General features: G+C 34.1%; 5 protein-coding genes across 5 annotated transcripts in view; 1 reads left to right on the top strand and 4 right to left on the bottom strand.

The window, feature by feature from the left end:
- LOC118262616 (b(0,+)-type amino acid transporter 1) overlaps window positions 1–336 on the bottom strand; it is a 28,500-nt gene extending 28,164 nt beyond the window's left edge. The window contains exon 1 of the mRNA XM_050697248.1: window positions 315–336. Within this exon, the coding sequence (XP_050553205.1) occupies window positions 315–321 (7 nt within the window). The 5' untranslated portion in view covers window positions 322–336. The remainder of the gene's footprint in view (window positions 1–314) is intronic.
- A 2,560-nt stretch (window positions 337–2,896) lies between these two features.
- On the bottom strand, window positions 2,897–5,538 carry LOC118263116 (ras-related protein Rab-7a). Its single transcript, XM_035574909.2, has one exon. The coding sequence runs from the start codon at window positions 5,401–5,403 to the stop codon at window positions 4,777–4,779; it is 627 nt and encodes a 208-aa protein (XP_035430802.1). The 5' UTR covers window positions 5,404–5,538; the 3' UTR covers window positions 2,897–4,776.
- A 373-nt stretch (window positions 5,539–5,911) lies between these two features.
- LOC118263114 (serine/threonine-protein kinase GA29083) lies at window positions 5,912–13,354 on the top strand. Its single transcript, XM_035574906.2, has 14 exons — window positions 5,912–6,121; window positions 6,202–6,419; window positions 7,428–7,527; window positions 7,621–7,815; window positions 7,913–8,026; window positions 8,315–8,502; window positions 8,586–8,672; window positions 8,773–8,933; window positions 9,406–9,524; window positions 9,766–9,865; window positions 9,986–10,131; window positions 10,398–10,547; window positions 10,948–11,190; window positions 11,309–13,354. The coding sequence occupies exons 2-14, from the start codon at window positions 6,202–6,204 to the stop codon at window positions 11,363–11,365; spliced, it is 1,878 nt and encodes a 625-aa protein (XP_035430799.1). The 5' UTR covers window positions 5,912–6,121; the 3' UTR covers window positions 11,366–13,354.
- On the bottom strand, window positions 13,338–15,711 carry LOC118263115 (tRNA (adenine(58)-N(1))-methyltransferase non-catalytic subunit TRM6). Its single transcript, XM_035574907.2, has 2 exons — window positions 14,280–15,711; window positions 13,338–13,495 (listed from the first exon to the last, which is right to left on the bottom strand). The coding sequence occupies exons 1-2, from the start codon at window positions 15,513–15,515 to the stop codon at window positions 13,415–13,417; spliced, it is 1,317 nt and encodes a 438-aa protein (XP_035430800.2). The 5' UTR covers window positions 15,516–15,711; the 3' UTR covers window positions 13,338–13,414.
- A 266-nt stretch (window positions 15,712–15,977) lies between these two features.
- LOC118262298 (NADPH:adrenodoxin oxidoreductase, mitochondrial) lies at window positions 15,978–18,396 on the bottom strand. Its single transcript, XM_035573526.2, has 4 exons — window positions 17,814–18,396; window positions 17,581–17,737; window positions 17,208–17,327; window positions 15,978–17,128 (listed from the first exon to the last, which is right to left on the bottom strand). Exons 1-4 carry the CDS (start codon window positions 18,002–18,004, stop codon window positions 16,181–16,183), a joined length of 1,416 nt encoding a protein of 471 aa, XP_035429419.2. The 5' UTR covers window positions 18,005–18,396; the 3' UTR covers window positions 15,978–16,180.
- Between the last annotated feature and the right edge of the window lie 326 nt (window positions 18,397–18,722).

The raw sequence follows: 18,722 nt of genomic DNA, 5'->3' as shown, positions 1-18,722 counted from the left end.
ACTCCAGCGAAATACCAAAGTAACGTGAAACCATGTCGCCTACATGAACTAAACGACACCGCTTCACATTGTTTAAGTGCAGCGTGCTGTGATATTTTTATCAGGCACTATTTTAATTTACATAGTTTTATAAATAGAAACACAGAAATAAGTAATGAAAATGTAATAATAATCGAACTATCAATCAAAAGCACTAAATATCGGTCTCTTTATTCCTGATCATGAATATTAAGTTATCATCAACATGGCTTGTACATAGTGAATAATTATGAATTGTTAAACATTTATTAAGAACTGTTAGAAATAACACTTACTTAGCATAATTAGCTCAGCTCCCTATCCGAAAAGGTAAGTAACAGTAACAGGATAGCGTGTCCATAAATATTTATTGGTTGCAATATTAGTACACTCCCAAGACTTTGCTATGCTAGCTACCTACTTGATAAGATTACAGCTGAATCGAAATAAATAGAAGAGTTTCATACGCATTCCAAGAAGTCTGACGAAGAACTGCGTTGTCCAAGACATTCTGTTAATGCAACAGATATTATCTAAAGCCAAGATTAGGACATACGATATCACTCGATACGGTATTACTCATAGGTAGGTAAGCTAGGCAGGTGGGTACCTAGATATCTACCTACATAAATATTTCGAGAAATAAATCTAATGAAACTGTACCTACCTACTTATGATATTTGTTTCTGTAATAAAGAATGCGTATTAAGTTAAGAATAATGAACCTAGACTAGAATAATAATACTACAGTAGTGCTTTAAATAAAGACTAGGTAATTTAGTAAGTATCAAGAGTAACTCAAGAGAGACTGCGTCGTTGACCGAGTTGACATTACGTGCCATAATGTGCACCTCTGCCTACCCCTTCCGGGATTAAAGGCGTGACACTTATATTAGTTCTTTTATTGCATAACAGATGGCGTTACGGTTGACAAGTATATTAATTAAATTAAATGCTATTTATCCGACACGAACCATTCGTACTTATGTAGGTTACGTACCCTACCTAGATTATCATTAAACAATATAGTAATAGAAACATATTTATTGTTATGTATCCCTAAAAAGATTTAAAACGTTTGCAGTCTTTGCAGTTCCTTCTAACATCAGGTTTGTCTGAATTCCCTGAGGAGTTAATTAGAAGGCCGAGCCAATATGGTACCAATTGTTAATAACGGTGATTATAATGTGTCTCTTCAATCTATATAAGATTCATTCTTACAACAAGCTCTCGTTTAGGTATCGTATGCATGTTCTTTTTGCATAAGGTGCACTTATTAATAAACCGATTAGTCCAATAACTCAGGTAAGTAATTTACTTTCTTATGCAGACACGATTTCGAGTTCAGCTTGTGTCATTTTTATTTTCTAAACTTAAGTGCCTGGGTAGGTATGCAATTGTTTCACGTGAGATTAGTAGAAACTCTATGCGGCTATACAATCACCAGCCTCACTGTCGCACCTATTACCTTATTTAGATGGTTTTTGTCTAAGAGTCCGTCCTCCAAATGTCTAGATAGACTCTTCTTCCTCCTCACCTTGTGAGAATATTCAAAGATGGGTTTTATGTCGAGATTTAAATAGGTAATAAGGCAATATTAGGTAAGATTTCTCGTTAAGAATTCCGTGTGTGGTACGAGCACTCCATGGAAACAGTGGTAGACATTAAAGCACCGTGGCCATCATCAGCCTACTTAATTGATTGACAGCACATAACAGCATGATTAATTTAGGTACTAGACCTAGGTAGTAAGTAGGGTTTTGGGGCCACGGGCGCATAGAGTGGGGACTCTAGGCGCCCACCCAGTGACCTCAGGGAAGACGGGGGCACAGTGGTCAGGTGCTGCCGTGCAACTTGCATAGCGAGGCTTATGGGATACACACGTCTCCTTAGGGATGTGCCGTAACAGGCGTTGCATCGTGAGGGCTCCGGAGCAGGTCTATTAAGAGGACTCGGTGCCCCTTACAGGTGTTGAGGGTAGCCACCGGGGTGGTTTTAGTGAGGTAAAAATCCCACACTCCCTAGTCTTTTATCCCCAAAAAGCTAGGCGCCTTTTGAAGGTTTCCCCCGTCACCAAAAAAAAAAAAAGATAATAAGAAGGGTGGTCCCTATCTATGCAGTAAACCGGTGATCGGGGAGCTGGTCACAAATCCTTGATGCCTTATGTAGCTATAAACACTTTAATCTACTATATGTTTTCGATCCACCCAAAAAAAATTAAGTAGTACCTAAGTAGGATAAGTACCAAGGAAATTACTCAGTTAGCACGTTGGTCCAGGAAGTTGCTACATCAATGATAGTAGTCGCGTTCATCAATCAAAACCCTCGTCCCTCTCGTTCGTTTCAACTCACTATATAATCGGCAATTCTTATCGAATCATATATAAATATGTAGGTATACCTACTGGACTTCCGACCTATGATTATCAGATTTGAAAAACAGGATTGAATGAACATAGGAACAATGGTTTATGATAGGTAATCCCCATTTGAGTAATCGTATGAACAACTATAGGATGTACGTAATTATATGACTAATCATACAAAGTAGTAATCTTTTGTTAGACATGCATGCGTACTTAGAACAAAGTTCGCTTTGTAAGATCGAAGAAAAACTAAGTTGTAAGTACTTGAGCAACAGACTACGATTACAGCTACCAGGGATTCAACACATACGAATAAATATATTAAATAGATGTTATTTCGTCGGTGTCTGCTGACAATACAATAGCCGCGGTAGGCGGTAGTAAGCAGTTACGTCGTTTTGTTCAGCTAGTCACATTACTTCGTGAATCATAAGCCCGCATTACAGAGTCACACACAAGGCGGACATTACACTAAAGGTCCATAGAACACTAACTACAAATAAAAAACAGAATTATGTTTTTTTTGTTTATTAATATAAAATTAAAAGCAACCATTATTACAGCGTACATCGTTTGTTACCTTCCTTTATTATAACTAGATCTTAATTTATATTTGTTTTAGGTAATAATTATACATACTATAATAATTAAAAAATATGCGATGTAAAAACACGTGAGAATCATATTGATCACTAATTTTAAAGTATTGAAATAAAGGCAAGGTCGTGTGAATGATGAACATAGTTAGCGAGGTTTATAATAAAATCATGAACAGTATGAATTTATATAAAGATACAGCTACATTCAATGGACTTCGTGGTTACATATACCAATAACAACAGCGACATACAGCATGAATGCTGCTCAAAAATCTACAATCCTAAAAAAGCTGGATTTTGCATTAGGCATTGCTTTTTAAGCTGCTTGTATTGTTTATATATAAATAATACAACTCAGTGATCTTTTACTATTGTATGTTGGTTCACAGGTATTTCGTATTTCAGTTTTGAGTCAATCTACATTTTTATTTGTTCTCACACACCCAAAACTCGTTATGAATAGTGCTGAGTAATATGACATGTTATTTTATAATAGTGTTATCATTAACTACTTACAACTAATGTTTAAAATCCAAATATATACAGAAATGTTGAATGTTGCATTAACTCTGTTCAAACACTGTCCGCTTTCCACAATCATAATCCAATTATGGTAAACAGAGTGGTGAAGCCACACCAGTCGAATTTCCACATCAATACTGTATATTTCGGTATTTTTTTACCATAAGGCAACTGAACAAATAACAATCGACATATTTTAACAAAGAATTCAACTAAAAATATCACATTTTGTATATCATGAATGTTTTAGGTGTACATTTCATCACATTTCTATACAAAGTTATATTCATCCAACACAACATTGAGTACAGAATAAAATAAATTGGTTACTTCTTTGATATTGTTACATTAGTACCTGATATAAAGGCAAATTCTTTTTATTTAATAATTTTATATATGATCAGCCAAGTGGCTGCCCTTGAAATATATCTAGTACACTAATACAATACCATAAAAATCATTATTTCTAATTTAGAAATGTTTAGCAAAATCACCTAACAATTACTTTATTTCTTACACACTCAATGTAATGTAAACAGGCCTGTTTCAGAGAATATTATTTTGAATGAAACGGAGAAACATACCCTGCAGTATTTTTCTTTTTAAATAATATTTATACATAATTATATCATTTTGGAATACCTTAGTCCATAGCTCATTTTAACAAAAATAAAAATAAAGTTGTCATTTATTAAGGTCACAGCGGAAAATAGTTGAGTTCTAGAATGTACTATTTAGTAACTAATTCAAACAAAGTAAATAAATGTTTATACAATATGCTCTCAAATTTTGTATGGTGACAAATATAAAAAATTTTTTTGAATGTACTTGAGACATCATCAAACGCCAAAAATATTGATAAAATGGTCACAACTAGGTACATTATGTAGTAACCTTGACACATTTCAAACCAATTTCAACCAGTTACAATAATGTAAATTTTAGCATACATTACAATAATTATTATTAGACCACTTTTGGAATCTTTGGAACAGAAACTGATATTATTAATAGATTTTTTGCCAATTTATCAAAATTATATTGTACTTAAACAAAGAAATCAAAGTTTTACAGAATGTAGTTATTTTGAAAATTTAATGTGCAACAACCAATTAAAAGTATGTGTGAATGTGGTACGTTATATTTCTATACATTTTTACATGATATAAAAGGAAACATTACTTACAGAATATTATTATACTTTAATGTATGTTTACTTTATATAATCTGAGACTAATAAATTGCCATCATTGAAGCATATTTCTTAGGGCCTAGCAAGCACAGTTGTCACCATCCCTGTTGCGACCATTGTCATTGGCATTAAGCTTGATTTGATCAGGAAACTCGTTGTACAGCTCTGCTTCTGTCTCCTGGGCCAAAGCATTCCGAGCAATGGTCTGGAATGCAAGCTCCACATTCACAGCCTCTTTGGCACTTGTTTCAAAATAGGGAATATCATTTTTACTTTGACACCATTGTTGTGCCCGCTTAGCAGACACAGCACGATTGTCCAGGTCGATCTTGTTGCCCAAAATGACAAATGGGAAATTGTCAGGATCTCTTGGTGAAGCTTGTATCAAAAATTCGTCCCTCCAACTTTCCAAGGACTTGAACGTGTTGGGGGCAGTTACGTCAAATACTAAGACGCAACAATCCGCCCCGCGATAGAACGCCACTCCTAAAGATTGGAATCGTTCCTGGCCAGCAGTATCCCAAATCTGCATTGTGACGATTCGATCATCTACGATTACCTCTTTCGTGAGAAAATCTGCGCCTATTGTTGCCTTGTACTGGTTGGAAAATTTCTTGTTGACAAACTGATTCATAAGCGAAGTTTTGCCTACACCGCTATCGCCAAGGATGATTACCTTCAGTAGTGCCTTTTTTCTCGACGACATTTTACACAAAAATTTATAAAAATGTGGAAAATTACAAAATAATCACACTCTTTGTCTGCACTTTTGACATAAACGAAATTGATAAATGCGTCACCTGTTTTTCGTGGCTAGTTTATTTCGATGGCTACTGGGTATTGCCATATGAAAATATCGAAATTATATAAACATCTACGACGTTCCTGTTGTAAAAGAAAGAAACTTTGTTCAAAAGATGCTTTTAATTATTGATAAGTGAATAGACCTTAAGATTTTAACTAAAAGTTTGTCTGTCAATTAATATTTTTTTCATATTTATTATCTTATATTCTTTCTTTTTCCAATTCTTATTGTTCTGTTGGATGGTGAATGGGCTCTTTTCTAATAGCACAGAATAATATAGCTAACCCGATATTATTGCATGATGTTGGTATGATGCAAAAAGTCATTCATTGCTTTTGATTACGTTCATTCAATATTTTAAAAATAAAAAAATCATAGATCATTTCATAATCGTTCCGTTCCGTCTGCCGTTCATAAGTTCGTTCATTCGTTTGATTCGTCTATCTGTCTGCGATTCTGATTTCTGTGATTCATGAGTTTTACAGAAATTATTATTCTAATTTCGTTGCCTATATATTTTCCACTTTTTCAAAGTGCAAAATGGGAGAACATTAGTAGTGATGACTTATTGCTCCTTCAATATATTACTAAAATAGTTCGCTGAACGGAAAGGAAAAAGGTGAGGGTTAGATCGTGTTGTAAAGATGATCCGTTATGCTGCTCTAATTGTGAGTTTAATTCAATTTTATTGTATTTTAGATGGAGAATAATTTGAGCCGTAGTGGCAGCCGATCGAGCTCCGTATGCGAGCTGGAAAAGGATTTTAGCGACATGGAAATTATGAAAACTAGGACGAACCGACGTAACGTACTGCTCCGAACGCCAGCCGCGCGGAAAGCAAAACGAGTCAGATTTTTTAGAAATGGTGATAAATTTTATTCAGGTGTCATAATTCCAGTCTTGCCAGAGAGATACAGGTTGGTGTTACATTTCGTAAACTGTAATAGGAAACTCCTATTAGTTCTTGTTAGAAAACCATTAGAACACTTTCACTTTTATACATACCTATAGATTATTCTAAATTGGACATTATAAAGTATTTATGTAAGTCCACAACAGAACTACAACAGTTCCATTGTGAGTTATGAAGCAACATTCAATTGTTGAGAATGTAATTGCATGATTGCATTGGTAAGCTGTTTTTTGTGTCATTATGCACGATATTATTGTCATATTACGCGATATACTTTCGATCATATTTAATTAATTTAATACCAATAATTGTCTACAATCTGGTGAACCACTTGTTGGCAAGTTGGCAGTCAAGTCAAGTGATAGTATTTTTATTTATTAATGCCAAAGCACAATAAACATATGACACACATACTCATCTTCATAATTAGATCATCATTATAATAATATGCACATATAAGTAACATTCCTCTTTCCATTCCAAGAGCTCTAAATTATAAATAATGCTAAATAATTCCCTTAACTTATTTATCATTATGATAAATTATTATTATGAAAAGTTTGATATGATTAACATAGAAATGCATCTGAATTCTGGCCGTATACATTGTATTTGTACTGTATCTAGCCCTAATTTGATTGTGTACTTGTTGTAGTGAGTTAAATAAGCAACAATTACCCTATCAAGGTTGTACAGGATGTTATGATAATTGTTTGATTATAATTTTGCCTTTCCTTCCCGTGATGTATAAATACCCATTTGATTTCCAACTCAACATAATTATTTGTTCCTAAAGAAACAAATTATCACCTTCCTTCTATTACATGCTATTTGATTCATTCATTGCAAATTGAGACATTAAATTGACCCTATTATCATTGCCCATTGTGATAACTGTTATAAATTTTAATTACATTAAGTACACCAAATGAACACAGTTTCTAGTTAATAAATATTTGGATAACATTTAACATGGCCAATTAATAATTTAGTTTTATGTCATTGTTTACAGGTCCTTTGATAGTCTTACAGCAGATCTAACAAGGGTTTTAGTTGACAATGTAACTTTGCCAAGTGGTGTCAGAGCAATATATTCACTTGAGGGTAGAAAAGTAAGTGATTTGGACATTTTTATTAGAGCTCATAATAGCTTGAGCTTTTCGAAACTGGAATATGTAAGATCTATAATATTATTTGGTCCACAGATAGGCAAACTGGATGATCTAGAAGATGGGCAATCATATGTCTGTAGTGGATTTGGTGAACCCTTCAAACGTCTAGATTATGAAGCCAGTGCAGTGACCCCTCAATCTTTCAGACTAAGTGGCCCAGAGTCTTTGAGTGATAGCTCAAGTCCATCCCCAGCTAGAGCTAATAACAGACTGTCCCGATATTTGCAGGTAATGAGCATCCTACATTATGATTAGGTCTATATGTGTAGCTCATGTTGATATTTTCCTCATAATAATGGGATTAACAGTGATATAAATATTTCAGGCAAATGGTAGTAGCACTACTGGCAACGGGACAGCAAGAGTAAGCCCTGCTGGAGACAATGTGGTCAGACCACGCATAGTTACTATTATACGTAATGGAGTGAAACCACGGAAGGTAAGACATTTGTTTATCTATTTACATGCAACTATGTGTCACTTCACAACAACTGATTGTGAACTAAAAGATAATAAAAGATTAACTTCTACATATTTGCAACACCTAAGATAACTTATATTTATTCTGATTCAGGGACTGAATACTTGTTACTCGTAAAAAGTATATAATGACGCCATTGGTACACGTCAATTAAGAGGAAAATAAGTCTTTTTATCCTTTTGAATTACATATATATTGTGGAGAACTCATATGTTATTATCTGTTCATAATAATATTGGTTGACAGGTGTGCAGATTGTTACTAAACAAACGTAACAGCCCCACACTGGAACATGCCCTTGCTGCTATAACAGAATGTGTTAAACTAGACACAGGTTGTGTCCGTAAAGTGTTCACAAGAACCGGATCTGTTGTCACAGCATTGAACCAATTCTTTGAAGTTGAAGATGTGTTCTTTGCATACGGAAATGAAAGGTACCATTTATTTTCCAATAAGACATTTTGTAATACGCAGAAAATTATATCAGATGGTTACTAATTTTCAATGTAATTAACAGGGTCAACCAAGAGGATTTTGAATTGGAATTCGAGGAAAATAAGGCTGTGCTACAATGTAGAAAAACTCCTATATCAAGAAATTCAAGGTATATTCTAACTGAATACAACAATACGCAATAAACCTCCAGCTTATTATATTGATATTGTTGTATAAAGTCAAATGTAACTAACCATGTGTTGGTACAGGGCTGGTCCAAAACCGCGTATGCCAGTGAAAGCGGGTGGTGGCGCAGCTCGAGCGGCCAGCGAGGCAGGTGCAGGCGTAGCCGGCGATGTCTCCGACGAGTCCACAGCCCCCTTACTACCACAACCTCTTAGACTCAAGTACAGCGTCGGCAGAATCATAGGTATTCACTCCACTTCAAACAAATACAACCATCATTCATTTTCCTGAATGTAATTCACTTCTTGAAATTTCCATAGTGTATTTGTCTTGTGTCTTGTTTTAGTGTTTTATATTATAGATTCTGGTCAGTGTATTGTATATTTTATACTTTAATACATTGATGGGCAGTGATATTTTATTGTATGATTCGATTTTCGATTTGTCTGCTGCACAAATTAAAATCTTTTTGCACTAAATAAATAGAGTAGTCATACAACTTGTGCACTTTTTAAATGCACTTCAATTTGATTTTGAATGTTTGTTTGTCTAGAATTAATATTGCAAGTTTTATTTCTCTTCTTATACCTATAAAATATCATTGTGCTAGACAAGAATAGAAGATATAACTTTATTGACCCTGACCAGTATTTATTCTCTCTATATTTTACCAGCAATACTTTATCATTATCGTCCATTTGTCATATCGATACTAGGTGACGGCAACTTCGCTGTTGTACGGATATGTAAAGACAAGACCACTGGAAAGGAATATGCCCTCAAAGTTATTGATAAGGCCAAGTGCAAAGGCAAGGAGCACTATGTGGAGGCTGAGGTAAATATTTAAACACTAATAACAGCTTTTATAACAGTTTAATCTAATACCAAAGTTATGCAACGAAATAATTAAAAGAAACTTAAAATGCAAACATATAAATGACGCGACATGCAGCTGTTTATAGAGCAGAGAAAATATTTTGCTCTGTCGCTTAGACCTTTGATGTGATGCCAAAGAACTTATTTATAAATATTTCTAGATATTCGATGTTTTATAATCGAACGAATTTTATCTCCAGGTTCGAGTCATGAGGAAGCTGTGTCATCCACGAATTGTATCTCTAATCGAAGAACAGGATAGTCCTGAATGGCTATTCCTTGTAATGGAATTAGTCAGCGGTGTGTATTTAGCTACTATCGGAACTCTCAATCATTTCATCATTAACAATACTCCAATGATATCTAATAGAACATTGCTTTATTATTCTCATTCCACTTGAACATTATTTATATTTTTAGGTGGAGACTTGTTTGATAGTATCGCGGCCGCTTCCAAATTCTCTGAGCCCCAAGCGCGTTTGCTAATCGGCCACTTAACATCTGCTATCGCATATCTACACTCGCTTTCTATAGTGCATCGTGACATCAAACCCGAAAATCTATTGGTAAGATATCAACTAACAATCCTTGGAAACATTTGAATTATCACCCCAAAGTGAAAGCATGTAATAAGTATATCCTATCAACCTAATAAATATCTTGTAAATTAGCATCATCACTTGTACATATTATGTTTATTTCATTACATATCTCATGAAGCATACTTAATGGAAGAAGTATATTTGAACAGGGTGTATTTTAACAATTTCGAAATGCCGCCAATGTAGGAGTAATGTCATAACATTAATAATGTTGTAACACTAATTTCCAGGTGGAAGTGGGTTTGGACGGCAGCATACGCGGCCTGAAGCTGGCTGACTTTGGTCTGGCGGTAGAAGTGTGGCGACCACTCCATGCAGTCTGTGGCACTCCTACATATGTAGCACCTGAAATACTACTGGAAACTGGATATGGACTAAAGGTAATATTTTTCATCCTGTTCGTAAACAATCTTAAGTGTACAATACACTTACAATAATTGTTGTGTGATTGTATGGAAATAATACATTCATTCCACCTCACATACCTTTCCCATCCTGAACAATATACCAGTAACTTGTTAATGTTATATAAAAGCGTGTTGTGTTAGATGGAAGATAACATATTTTCCCACCATTTTACTATTCAAGTGAACTTGAACTTTTAACTTTGTTTACAAAATGGCTCTAGTCCTCTGTAAACACTTATGTTTTATGGACAGTCATGTGACGTTCTCACATATACATACATACAAGTAAATGATAATACCACCATTTCATGTAGAGTTACAGATAAGAAAATAGTTACACAGGAAAACGTGTAATCTATTTATCTATTTTCAGATTGATGTTTGGGCGGCAGGCGTGATTTTATACATATTGCTATGTGGGTTCCCTCCGTTCTCATCTCCTGACGGTGATCAAGAGAAGTTGTTCGATGCGATCTTGTCGGCTCGACTAGAGTTCCCCGCCCCGCACTGGGAGCGCGTGTCTGCGGGGGCCATTGACCTGGTTGCCAACATGCTGCGCCCACAGCCAGAGCTGCGCTTTGCTGCTGAGGACGTTCTCGACCACGCCTGGATGGCGGTAAGTTAATTATTATTTATTATTGTAAACTCACTTATTCATTTTCATTGTCACTATATTTCATTGTGGGTATAGTAGGATCGTTTAAATATGGTTTTAATGTCTTTACTGTTTACAGGACGATTATGACGAAAGCTGCGACTTCCGCACGTGGTACGATGAAGACTCTTCATAGCTGGGCGAGTCTCGCCGTGAATCGATGTCGGCACCCTTGTGACGACGCGTTACCGGCCAAGCAGAGTCTTGAACTCATTTGAATCTACGCTACGGCTTTAGCGTTTAGTGCTGTTCTAATCACAGCGATGTATGCCTTTCGATATGTTAACACCAATACCAAAGTTATTATTTAACATATTTTACTTAAAGATACTGCATGCATAAATAGTTTGTGTATTTATATATTGTTTGGTGCGAACTCCGGTGCAGTATTATTGTTTTGGTTTTGAATTATTGTGTTATCTTATATTGTAAGACAAATTCTTAAAATGATTTCCATTCAGCGAAATATAATATGGATGGGATACCTGCGTCTCTCTTTGCGTAAGACCAGCTATTGGCTGCAAAATATATGGGTCTTTGTTGTATAGTGTTAGCATACAGCTTGACAAATTGTAATGTAGCTATACATTGGCGGAGTTTACGCAACCCTAAATACTTTATGGCTGCTCGGTTGCTTTAGTATTTTGTTTCCTGCGTTTATGTCAGCCAGTGAATACAATATTGTTATATTTCGCTTATTGAATGAAACTGACAATTCTAAAGATCTCTAGATTTCTCTTACCGCTTTATTAGCTATTCAGTTTTAGATTGAAGTTTAGATTTAAAGAAATTATAATATTTATAACGGATATTTTTATTTAACGATAACATTCTGTAATATACGAGTAATATATCTTATTTAATTATTTCAATGAATTCATATTTACAAATGTAGAGCGCAAGTTAATTGTAATGATTTTTTTGTATAATATGAATTGCTTGTAGGCATATATTCAATGCTATTGCTTCTATCATTATATCTTAATCATATCATTCACTTCTTGATTAAAACATTCCCCTCTTGTAGAAAGAAATCAACAGTGGACACAGATGAATGTAATCTCTTATGTATTATATGAATATTAAACTGCAAAATGGTGCTAGCGACAGCGATAACATTTTTATGAATGTAGTTAAGTCTTATTATAAACATGTCCTTGAACACAAATCAATTAATTAAATAATTTACTTGTTGTGGAGAGTGGACAACATCTTTGGGTATTATATCTCTTATCAAATATCAATGATGTTTCTTTAAGAAATGTCACATACAATCTAGCCATAAAAGATGGCAGATTTAAAAATGGTTGGCAATAGGAAGTTAGTGATACGAGACTAGGAATCTAATATAATGTAGGACATGATGTGAAATTAAATAATAATCCTTATTATTGAATATGTTTATTGTATCAACGAAACAAGATTGGTCCCTGTTGCAGCACAACATGTATCATGAACAGCAGTTTTAGCTTTTTACAGCAGCACATGCTTGGCATCATAGAAGCTGGAGCTAAACTTATTTATAATTAGATAAGTGCCAAATTCATTTCATTATTGCATAAATATGTATCATTATTCACGCAGGTCGCAGCAATCAATGTTCCTCTCGAATATATGTTTTATTACTATCAATTAAGTTATTTTTCATAGTGTTAATATATCACTGAGCAACACCAAATGCAAACCACATTAGACTGAAATACATTCCTCCACACTATGATGATATGACACTGAAGCTTTCCCTCACAGAGTATTGCAAGATATATCTCGGTACCTAGTGATAAATCTGTGTATGTTTCCATTTTGTATTTGGTGGTCTTTGTATTCCACAATTTTATGAAATTTTATAAAGAAATTTACTGTTGTGATTTTTACATGATCAGAATTGCCTAGATAGGTACCCCAATTTTTAAAAAGGACTAATTACAAAATATATAAGAAGTTAACGAAAGTTGTAAATGAGAAATACACAGGAGATTTAACAAAAAAATTAAAATGTGTCTACAAAAAATACAGTCTTAATTCATTGCATGTCAGTCATAATGATTCATAAAATTTTATAATGCATTTAGACATGATATGTTCATTGAGTAAATGAGAGAAATAAATAAATTTATAAAAAATACTTTGTTTATTTTATTTACATTTAAATTCCTTTGTTTAGGTAAGTTATAACAATAAATAATTATTTCAGAACATAACCACTTAACAAGAAACCACTTGATGCATTCATTGTGACTTCCGGATGAGTTCTATCAGGCAACACCTGGAAAGATAAGATATCAAGCTTAATTTTGCAACAACACCTCACTTCAGAGATTACATTACAATACAAAATATGCATCAAAACAATAATTAAATATTATCAAATCAACATAATATAGTCAACACATACATAGGTAAACCTATGTAGTTTGTCAGACTATAAATTATTATCTTTCAAATGAAAGACTGCAATATTGCCATTTTACACCTCTCACATTGGGGTAGACAGACAACAGAATATGTATTGATCATATAATTTATAAAGCATTGTTTTTATTTTCCATACTTTTATAGTTAGTAACAAGACTAATTAATTGATCTTCAACTATGTAAAGAAAGCTTACATCAAAATTAATGGCAAAAGAAAAGTTCATGGATGGTGGCTTTTACCCAGTTAACCAACCAAGCATCACATCTAAGTAATGCTTTTCTTACTTGATAATTGGACAATTAAAATGTGAACATGCAATTTTAAAAGAAAATCATGTATCATTTATTAATTATAAGTTATTTTGTGCAGTTTATAATGGGAGTCAGTGAGTTTCTCCACATACTATAATTATTTTATGGAAAATACTGGCTTCTACCAGTGACTTAATTTGGAAATATAGGTGATTCCCGTTTTTCCTGTTCCCTTGTGAATTTAGGGAAATCCTAAGTGCTCCCCTAAACTCTAAGTTTCAGCTTCCTAGGTGCAGTAGTTTTGGCTGGGCATTGTCTGTCCATCATGCAGTAATAGACGAGTTATATGTATATACAGATCTAAAAGTAAGAAAGTCCCTCACCTGATAATTTCTCATCCAGTTACATGTTAGTTTGAGAGCCGCAACATTACTTTGCATTTTTAGCTGCATATACAACTGCTGCAATGGCTCAGCAACATTATAGTAGATCACAAATGGTCTGCCAGGTTTAACAAAACTCACTAATTCATTAAATATATTCTGTGGATCCTCTTTACATGCTATTACTAAGGAATCCATCTTATTCTGCAATATTTCTGAAGCAGCTATATTATCAAAATGCCATTTTGGCTTTTTATTTTCTCTTGGAGGATCAGGAACATTTGTATTGTCATTTTCACTGGGTTCATTTTCATTATCCTGTTTACTTTTCTTTGATGGACACTCTTCAGAGGTTTCCTCATGTTTTCTCTTCATTGAAGTTTCCTCTGTGCCTTCTGTTTTTTCTTCTTGAGGTGCAGAATTATTTGTATCACAGCCTTGATAGAATTGTCTAAGTGCAGAGTATACATTGACGGAAACACATCTAGCCAACTGTTCCTCTGGGAAGTTCATAGCCAACAATGCCTGCTTTTGTGACATGTTGCCAGGATGCATGTGTACTAGTTTACCAGTAGTGTTCTCCCCTATAGCACTCAATAATGCAGCCGCCACTAGCCCATTGGAACCAGAGTCATACAACAGGTGGTTGCCCTCACAATGAATATTTACCATCGTTATAATTTGTGATAATGTGTCGATCCGTAAATTCTGAATTTTATTAGGCTCTAGTTTGTACATAATTTCACTAATTATTCTTAAATTAGGTTTTAATACTTGAAAGTATTCAAAATATTTTTTCTCTTTTTTTCTCAAATACTTATCTTGCGAGAATTCAGTTTTATTGTGAAATGTGTTGGAATTACTGATTAATGTCTCCACAATGTCTGATGCTTTGTTGGAATCAGTTTTGAGTGTCTCAATATCAGCTGCGGATAACTTTTGTGAGCGTCCATCATCAAGGATATTTCTGTTGTCATTACCAGAAACTTTAATATCAATCTCGTCAGTTAATTTTACAGCTTCTTCTGCTAACTCAACTGTGAATTCTCTTTTCTTTTTATTCGATTTAGGAATCAATTTAAATACTGAAAAGTATGGACAGCCAGCCAGGCCTTCCAAATTAATAGTATCTTTTCCCAAGTTTATAGTGGAATCTGATTTATTGAATTTGTGTAGTTTTTTATAGTTATGCTTCTGTATAACGATATAATCACCAATTTTAATTTCGTTAGCCATGGCGAGGTTTTTTTAGAGGTTAGGTTATGTTATTTATATTTCTTTACACACGACTTTTGCGTCATTAATAGGTATAAGTAAAGTATAGTTATTATCTTTTTAACTATATCTGATCCCAATAAGAAATAAAAATGAGCTAATATATTAAAACAACTAGCACCGTTCCAGCGTCAACAATGCAATTTGAATTGACATTATTGACAACTACTTGACAAGGGAGTGATACGGTCAGTTGACAGCGCTACACGAAACAAAGGCTTTTTAGATCTTGATAATACTAATATTTTGATTATTAAGTATATACGGTTGACTAACATAATTTTAAATACAAGAGCTTTATTACGTGCTCCGGTTAAGCGGCGGCAAATGTACACTTGTTATTGTTAACTTGTAGTGGTAACAGCAAGGTGTGAAATACGAGTACTATTGAGTGATGATGGGGCAGTCAAATACTACAGAAAATACATTTCAATAACAAATTGTTTAATAAATCTTTATAAATGTATAAACAAAGACATAATTAAATTATTTATGCTTTAACTTTAACATTCCATAAAATATGTATCATAGCTACCCTTTAAGTATGCGTATTTATTATTTACTTAAAACTAATGCATGGTTACAAATAACTTAATAAGTAGTCACAAATATCTTATTTACAACATCTATTTTTGAGCTATCTCAATCATCTTTTCTACACTGCAAACCTTTTCACGAGGCTTACCTTTCAATTTTCCCTGTTCTTTCTCATACTTATCTATTTTTTCCCAACCACCCCAGTCAATAACATTACTGTTATTTTCACTAATTATTTTCTTTATTTCGGTAAAACCACCTTTATTATAGCTGTCAATGCTGTTTAAATTTTCAAGCATAACTTTAGCTACTTGGAATGCATTTCCCATTGTATGTAATATAACACCAACAGGTCCAGTGCCAAGCCATCCTGCTACATAAAGCTTTCCAAGGCCTGCACTATCTTCAACAATGCCCTTATTATTTTCTACTACTCCATGTTTCAATATTAAATCTTTATCTGCCTGCACACTCTTGTAACCTATACTCCTGAATGCCAAATCACAATTAATTACATCTTTCTCTTCAGTAGGTACACATCTCTGCTCTTCCAACTTATCTCCTACAAGTTTAGTGCATGTTAATTCAATTCCAGTCAATTGGTTGTTTTTGTCAACCAAGAATTTATTTGGACTTCTAAAGAATACTGGTTTGAAATATTTTATCTGATCATCATCTGTTACTGTTTGGTTTTCATTTAATGATTTTAACATAAGTTCAGTCAATCGTTTGCGGGGACGAGGGAGATCTGGCACTATCTTTTCCACACCTATGAAGTCCTTTTCATTCCATATTGTTCTACAGTTTTTCAACTTTAATTGTTCTCTGAGTTCTTTTATGGTAAAAGCCACTTGTAATGGCCCTCTTCTGCCTACCAGATATACTTCTTTTAGTTTAGATTCTGATAGAGCACTGAGTGCATGTTCTGTTATGTCAGTTTTTTTGAGCTCATCAATAGGCATAAGTAATATTCTTGCCACATCCAAAGCAACATTTCCTTGACCAAGAATAACTGCCGTTCTGCCAGAAAGATCAACCTGTAAAATTAGATATCGAAATTAATACATTCAGTAATAATCATAAGTGTATCATCTCTCAATGTGTAGCTAAATTTACCTTAAAATCTTTGTCACAGGGTAGTCCATTGTACCATCCTACAAATCTCCGTGCAGCAACCACATTTGTTGCATCTTCATTCTCTATACCAAGGGTTTTGTCTTCTTCAGCACCATATGACTGAAATCATTTAAAAATCTTAACAAACAACAAGTAACAAGATAGAAACTAGAGTATAGAAATAGCTGAAATATCACAAGTAGGTAATTACTGGTTTGAAGTGGCCTTTGTTTACTTATCTAAGTCCTTGAGTGTCTGTATATGAGGACCTTAACAGCATAATTATGTTAATATGTCTGCCATGAATAACATTGAAGGGATGAACTTAAACTAAAGTAATTCAAGATTAGTCCAGAATTCTTTAAAAACTTACCAATAGTACTGCATCATAATGTTGCCTCAACTGATGCAGGTGAACATCTTTACCCAAAGTTATGTTTCCATAGAAATTAACATTGGGTTGTTGTGCCACTTTAGTGAACTGGTTTATAACATTCTTCACTTCTGGATGATCTGGAGCCACACCATACCTGAAAAGATATCAGAAAATGTAAATAGTCATCAAAATTTTTCATAATAAACCTACACAAATTCATTGTTACTCACCTGATAAGTCCAAAGGGCACAGGCAATTTTTCCAATATATCAATGTTTACTGACTCCAATTTCTTAGTAAGATGCATCGCTGCATAGAATCCGGCTGGTCCAGCGCCTACAATACATACCTGCGGGCGACTTCGATACGACGAAGTACTAAGAGCCCTTTTCAACAATTTGTAAGTCATTTTTGGTCTCATTCTATATATTCTCTTGAGAGCACAAAATCTTCAAACTTCGGGCACAGACTACTATGATTTGAAATTTAAATGAGCAAACTGTAGGATGAATTAAAATTCATACGTATTTTATGCACATATCAAATGATTTCTTGAATGTTTACATTACTTTTTTGAACTTTCCTCTGCTTTGCAGTTCAATTATTCAATTCTTGAATTAGATTTACCAAGAGTAAAAATACATTATTTTAATTTAATTATCTTTAAATATTATTTACTATTCGACTTTATTGTGTCAGTAGTCATCATTAGATAGTTATAAACCTTTGATAAAAGCAATTTTGAGATTTTGGAAACACTTGAAATCAACAAGTCGTTCAACGTCAACAGTCAACGTCTATTTGATTTGATTTGTCATTTGTCAGCATATTTCTGTCGATGTCAAAAAATTGTGATATCAATGTAAAGCTTCCCATAATCTGTCCGATATATCAATATCCTGTCTATCGTTTTGGATATCCTCATGGACTTCCCTCGAGAACACGACAATAGATAGGGTGTGTTCCTCCATTGCCTGTATCTATGACACACCCATGACGCAGGTGTTAAATCCGAAATCTTGTCTGCCGGAGGTCCGAGGTCGCAGATCGGCTGCCGCCTCACGATGTTGACGACCATCAAGTTTACGGCGGACAGGCACATTTCCTGTGAAATGCGACTGGTCTTGCCACACGATAAA

The sequence above is a fragment of the Spodoptera frugiperda genome, chromosome 12, assembly GCF_023101765.2.
Source record: "Spodoptera frugiperda isolate SF20-4 chromosome 12, AGI-APGP_CSIRO_Sfru_2.0, whole genome shotgun sequence".
Lineage (NCBI taxonomy): Eukaryota > Metazoa > Arthropoda > Insecta > Lepidoptera > Noctuidae > Spodoptera > Spodoptera frugiperda.
This window is presented reverse-complemented; position numbering and strand designations above follow the sequence as displayed.